We start from the raw sequence: 5,952 nt of genomic DNA, 5'->3' as shown, positions 1-5,952 counted from the left end.
GTTCATGTTGCTGCGGTCTGCAGTCTGGACGTTAGATGTCACTGAAAATTACACACTGTAGCTTTAATGATTAGATGAAAGCAATGGAAAGAATATTTAGCTTACATCCCGGACAACATCTTAACCACTTAACTTAAAACTGTTTTTTTTCAAATAACTTACACTTCTGCTTAAAGTTCTGACCCAGCCTTTTCTGGTTCCTGTAGGGAAGTATTTTTGGAGGCTAACAAGAGAGAAGCACCTTGTGTCTCTCCGCCCTGCTCACATCCATCGCTTCTGGAGGGGACTTCCTCCTAATATGGATAGTGTGGACGCTGTTTATGAGAGGCCAGGGGACCACAAAATAGTATTTTTCAAAGGTAAATACTTATCCTGAATTCATAAATCTGACTTCCTTTGGTTACACTGTCTTTCAAAGACGATGAAAATGAATGTGTGTTTTTAATTATTTATTTGTAATCTTTTCACTGAACCATTAGGTCAGAAGTACTGGGTATTTAAAGACAACAATGTTGAAGAGGGTTACCCCCGTCCCATTAGTGACTTTGGCCTGCCTGTGGAAGCTGTGGATGCAGCATTTGTTTGGTTACACAATGACAAAACCTACTTCTTCAAAGATAACCACTACTGGCGCTATGATGACCACTTGCGACACATGGACCTCGGCTACCCCAAAGACAGCACGCTTTGGAAGGGGTTGCCGCTCCAGCTGGATGATGCCATGAGGTGGTCTGATGGTAAGCAGCCAGAAAAGATGAACGCTTCATTATTTTTCACTGAAATTTTACTTCAAAGTTTTGCATACATGGTGAAGATTCTCAGTCATCCCAGGTCATGGTCATTCCAAAAAAGTAAAAAAAAAAAGAACGATCCACTGGACTTGGTTTCTAAGTTTGAAGAGGATTTGTTTCCCATCCAGGAAGCTTTTTCAATTAAAAATGTTAGTTTATTAACAGATAACGTTTTGCCTATTTTCAAGTGTTAACTGCTGAAAATATAATTACTTGCCTCTAACAAAAAAAAAAAAAAACTTTAAATAATTTAAGATTATAACGTTAGCACCTGACCGCTAAAAACATGAACTAGTGGCCTTCATTTAAAAGGAAGCTGACAGGAGATGAGGTTGAGAGAAAGAGGGGAAGGCATGCAGCAAATGTCAACAGGCTGAGATTTGACACTGTGACAGCCGCTTGGTGGACTAAGGCCTCCCTACATGGGCCTTGCCCTTTAGCTCTGAGCCACCACTGCATCCAAGGAAAACACTTTTAATCCGCTATTCATCATCATTTCTGAAAAAGTATGACAGCGCGTTATTTGCATGAATTAAAAAGTTCAACCCACCCTTCAAATATAGGGATATTTCTGGCACAAAGTTTGGTGTCATAATAGTCAAAGGTTAAGCCTTTATCTTGCAATTTTTTATTTTTTGCTAAATCATCAGTGTAAGGACATTCCCAGCATGTAAATCATGATTAAGGACCTTATTTGGCCTGTGTGTTCTCTGCTGTTTGCATTGTTCAGACTTAGACCAAAACGTTTCCTTTGTGCTCTTGTATCGTTCTTTACTCTGAACAGCTTATTGAAATACGTATGAAAACCTACAGCAGAGAGGTTTATATTCTATTTTTTCATCTTTTTTTTCTGCTCCAGTTTCAATCAGAGTCACTTCTATGTTGGCATTTATAGAAATTGATCCCAGGTAAACTGCTGCAGAGAATGTATTTGCCCGCTTACAGATTCCTATGGTTTTTGCTTTTTGTCACACTTTCTTGTTTCAGATAATCAAACAAATCTTAATAATGAGCACAGATAACCTGAGGAAATAATAACAAGCATAACAATATGCAGTTTAATATATAATTGCTTAAAATAAGGGAAAATAGTTATTCAAATCAAGCTGGTCTATGAATTCTACTGATTTTTTTTCTACAGGTTTGAATTTAGTTGGAAATGAGTGGAGCTTATGAAATGTAATAAAAGAAAAAGGTTAATCATGTTTAATTCATAATTTAACATTTCAAACAGACCAAGGTCGAGCTGTCTAGCTTGTTTTATTAGTAAAATCCTCATTTAGAAATTGCTTAAAAATTATCTGTGTCAGGAAAAGTGAAGAATAAAAGCAGAAAATAGGAAAATTAAAATAACAAAAATGCTTTTCGAGTGAGTTGTAGATGTGTCCTGATAATTAAACAAGTTTTACCTTGTTTTTTGCAGTGAGTTAAAATCTTAACCTTTGCTCACTCTTTACTAAAGTAGGAACTAATCAAGATTCACATTTTCATCCAGAGCTTTGTTTAAAGATCTCAGTTTGGCTCTGAAAGAACCTTGTGAAAACTGATGCAGAAATTTAAAGTACATTTAACAAGGAGTCTAAACAGCACAATTTACTACAAATCAGGTTTTTAAATGTGGTAGAGATTTTGGCTCCAGTTGCTGGCAGATCTGTTCTTTAACAATGAACCCAAACCAAGTTGCTTCCTGAACAGTTTGGACTTTTAAAAAAAGCCTGTTAAATGTTTGCTAATAACCATAATTGCTCTGTATTATAGAACCTATTGTTGCATTTTTCCACAAACAGCAGTTAGTGTACAAGAAGATGAATTGACTAAATGCACCACAGCCGAAGCTATAAAACATGCTGTGGTCTTGGAAAATAAAATCTCTTGTCTTTAAAGCCTCTGAAACTAGCTGCTCAAGTTTGAAAATGGAAAAGTTCTGTTTGTTTTTTTTTCCAATTACACTTGGTCAGAGTATTACAAAAGGTTCATAGGGGAGGAATCTCAGATTGCTAACAAGACCTTTGACCTTTTATTATAAACGCAGTAAAAATCTCTTTCAAGTGTCATGAATCCACAAGGTAGCAGTGTGAGCTCAGTGGTCTCACAGGGAGCACAGATGTTAAAAAAAGATCTAAAATGAGGTGACAGGTTCTCCGGTTTAATCAAATTAGCGAGAGAGACCACATTCCTTCAGCCTTAACCCCAGCACACAGTGGAGACCGTCATGATCATCTCCTCCAGATCTGTCTTCCGTTGCTACGACAGGAAAGCAGTAAAGCTTGCTTCAGTCTGTCACCACAGCAAGACAGAAGGCTTTAAAAGTAATGGCTGATTTTACTTGGTGGCTGCCTACTTTGTTTCAGCTCTTCAGCCCTCCGACTCTTGAGTAGACCCTTTAATCACAATCACAGCTTCCACCCACACGGGCAAACAGCAAAACAAACACTCTTATTCTACATTGTGCTGATCAGGCTGCTATGGAAATCAGAGGTTTTGGTATTTATTTATTTAGTTTTTTTACATTTATATCTGCCACTTCATGCTTTTATAAATCATAATTGAAGCTTTGCTATCAAATTTTGACCTTTTAACTTCAGCCCTTATTTTTACAATTGCATGTCATTATAAATGCATGCTGTGTTGTTTATTCTGGCTGGAAATGCAATAACTACTGTTATGGTAGCCTATTTTTTTTGTATTTATGAATCAGTTCACTATTTATTTTCATTTTTGCTTGGGTTCTAAACTTTTATAACTACTTGTATGTAAAAAAATAAAAAAAATAAAACTCCTATCTGGGCAGGAAGCCGCAGTAAAAGCAAATAGTAAAAAATAAAAATAAGTTAGAGGGATACATTTTAATACGGAAAGTAAAAACAAAGTAACAAAACAAATTGAATAGCACATTTATTTAAGTATTTATTAAGAAGCAGGTGCATTGATCAGAGATTATTATTTGCCATCAGTTATAGAATATAACCCCTGGGATCAAAGTATGAAACTTTGGTGTTGTTTGCAACTAATTTTTTTGTTCTGAATATAAACTGAAAAGATAAATTTATTGGAGCATACATTTTAGCTGTTTTTTTATGATATGCAAAGGTAGTTTTACCAGTGATTATCTTGTAAAGAAACTGGTTCTAATACAGCAGCTTTTGAGGATGGATTGATTGTCAGTTGATGCAGGTACAGATTACACCGGTGAGTGCTGAAAGGGGCACCTGTGACAAAATGGATTTCAGTGTGATAGATGACAACTAGTTTATGGATGAAGATGGTTTTGGAGGCATTCCTGTAGATAATGTCACAATAATCTTGAGCAGGAAGGATTGGCATTTGACCAGGGGTGTGCTTTTCTGAATGGGTGAAGGATGATGAGTTACGGTACAGGAAATTAACTGTCAGTACTAGTTTTAATGAGCCAAGACTTATTTCGTAGTTAATAAGATATATTGTCATGCTTTTTTATATTCCTTTCAGAGCCCAAACCTTTACTGAAAATTAAATAATATAAGCTGAGTGTTTCAGCAAAATTTTTTTCTTTAATGACCTTTCCGAGCTCTTGTCACTCCTGGTAGAAAATTAACATCATTATTACAATAAGTATAAATTCATTATCATGCAAAAAGGTAGAGACAGACTTTAAGTATTTGTCAGTATTCCACTTCCTTAGAGAGCATAAAATCAAAAGAGATGGTTTAAAATAAATGGAACAAATTCACTCCTTTTTTTGCAGTGCTGATTCCCCCATTAATTAATCCCCGAAGAAGAAACATGTCATATTTGACAGGAGGTTTGGCTCCAGCGGTCAGAGCAAAGAAAAAGACCTGCAGGGAGAAGAAAGCTTGAGATGATGAAGAGAAATCTGCTCCTATGCTAGTATTTAGGGGGATTATTAGATGCCATGGATTTTAAAAGTCAAATTAAATATACATAAGGTAATATAATGTGAAATAAGGGGTTGGCAGCAGTTAAATAGCCTAACTCCTATGTAGGGTATTTTGATCAAGCTCTTTTTCTATATTAATTTGTATGGTACACACTCTATTTATAACTGTATTTTTGAATAGGTGGCTGTTGTTGGGACTTGAAGCCCCTCCATGTGCTGTTGAATCAGTATAGCACTGAATCTGCTTAAAGCAATGCCCAACAGTAATTATGTAAAGCAGGGATGGGTAACTCCAGTCCTGCAGGACCAATGTCCTGTAAACTGCTAGAGGTGTTCTTGATCCAGCACACCTGAATCAATATGCATCCTCCATATGCAGGATTACCAGGATTCTGAAGAGTCTTGGTAATTATTTGGTTCAGGGACACATCTAAAAGTGTCAGGACACCAAGTAGCCCATCCTTGTCGTGACGCATTGAAGGTGTAAATGTTCAGTATAGCTCTGTGAGACGGTATGCAGACTTTTTTTTTTTTTGACACAGTTATCCAGAAGTTCAATTGTGGAATAAAAATAATCTAAAGAAAAGCAGAAAGTAGGTTTTTAGGAGTTTTTGATTTATCAGGGAGAAACTAACATCCAAAGTAACCTGGCTATATGTGTCATGATTGTCTAATGGACTTAACCCACATGCAGAAAACCAAACTGGAGACAGAGGAAAATTTAACAATGTTTATTAAGGACAACACACAGAGTTAAGGAGGACTGGTTCTGGTGCAGGTCCGGGACTGGTTTCACTGATATCTGAAGAGATGAGAGTTTGGTTAGCCAGGCGGTTAGATGGATTGACGAGTGAGTAGAATTCTGGTTGTACCTTGAAAAGGTTCTGACAGATCCTTGAGAGAGGGGAACCGGTTGGGTCCAGAGACTGTGGAAGTAGCAGAGAACTCGGCAGCAGCAGCGTCTAGCTTCTGGCTAGAGAGTCTCAGACTTGGGTTTAGTTTGCTAGCTCTTCCCTGAGAGCTGAAGGGGGAATCCAGACTGTGATCTTCAGGTTTAGCTTCCTAGCTCTTCCCTGAGAGCTGAAGGTGGAATCCAGACTGAGATCTTCTGGTTTGGCTTCCATGGGCAGGCAGGCAGGTTTCCAGGCAAAGCTCATCCAGAGCTTCAGATTTCAGTCAGGCTTTCTGTGAGTAAAGAAGACAGAGGCAGGTTAGAATCCAGTTCCTCTCTAGAGTCTACTGTGATTCACTAGATTTACAGAGGCTTAGGTTTGCTAACCAAAC

At 37.4% G+C, this 5,952-nt stretch overlaps 1 protein-coding gene across 1 annotated transcript in view; it reads left to right on the top strand.

The window, feature by feature from the left end:
* Positions 1–5,952, top strand: part of LOC107090960 (matrix metalloproteinase-17-like) — a 140,439-nt gene that overhangs the window by 124,223 nt on the left and 10,264 nt on the right. The window contains exons 9-10 of the mRNA XM_015384622.1: positions 207–359; positions 480–737. Of these exons, the coding sequence (XP_015240108.1) occupies positions 207–359; positions 480–737 (411 nt within the window). The remainder of the gene's footprint in view (positions 1–206; positions 360–479; positions 738–5,952) is intronic.

This window comes from Cyprinodon variegatus, unplaced genomic scaffold (assembly GCF_000732505.1).
Source record: "Cyprinodon variegatus isolate N-32 unplaced genomic scaffold, C_variegatus-1.0 Scaffold318, whole genome shotgun sequence".
In the NCBI taxonomy this organism is placed as follows: Eukaryota; Metazoa; Chordata; class Actinopteri; order Cyprinodontiformes; family Cyprinodontidae; genus Cyprinodon; species Cyprinodon variegatus.
This window is presented reverse-complemented; position numbering and strand designations above follow the sequence as displayed.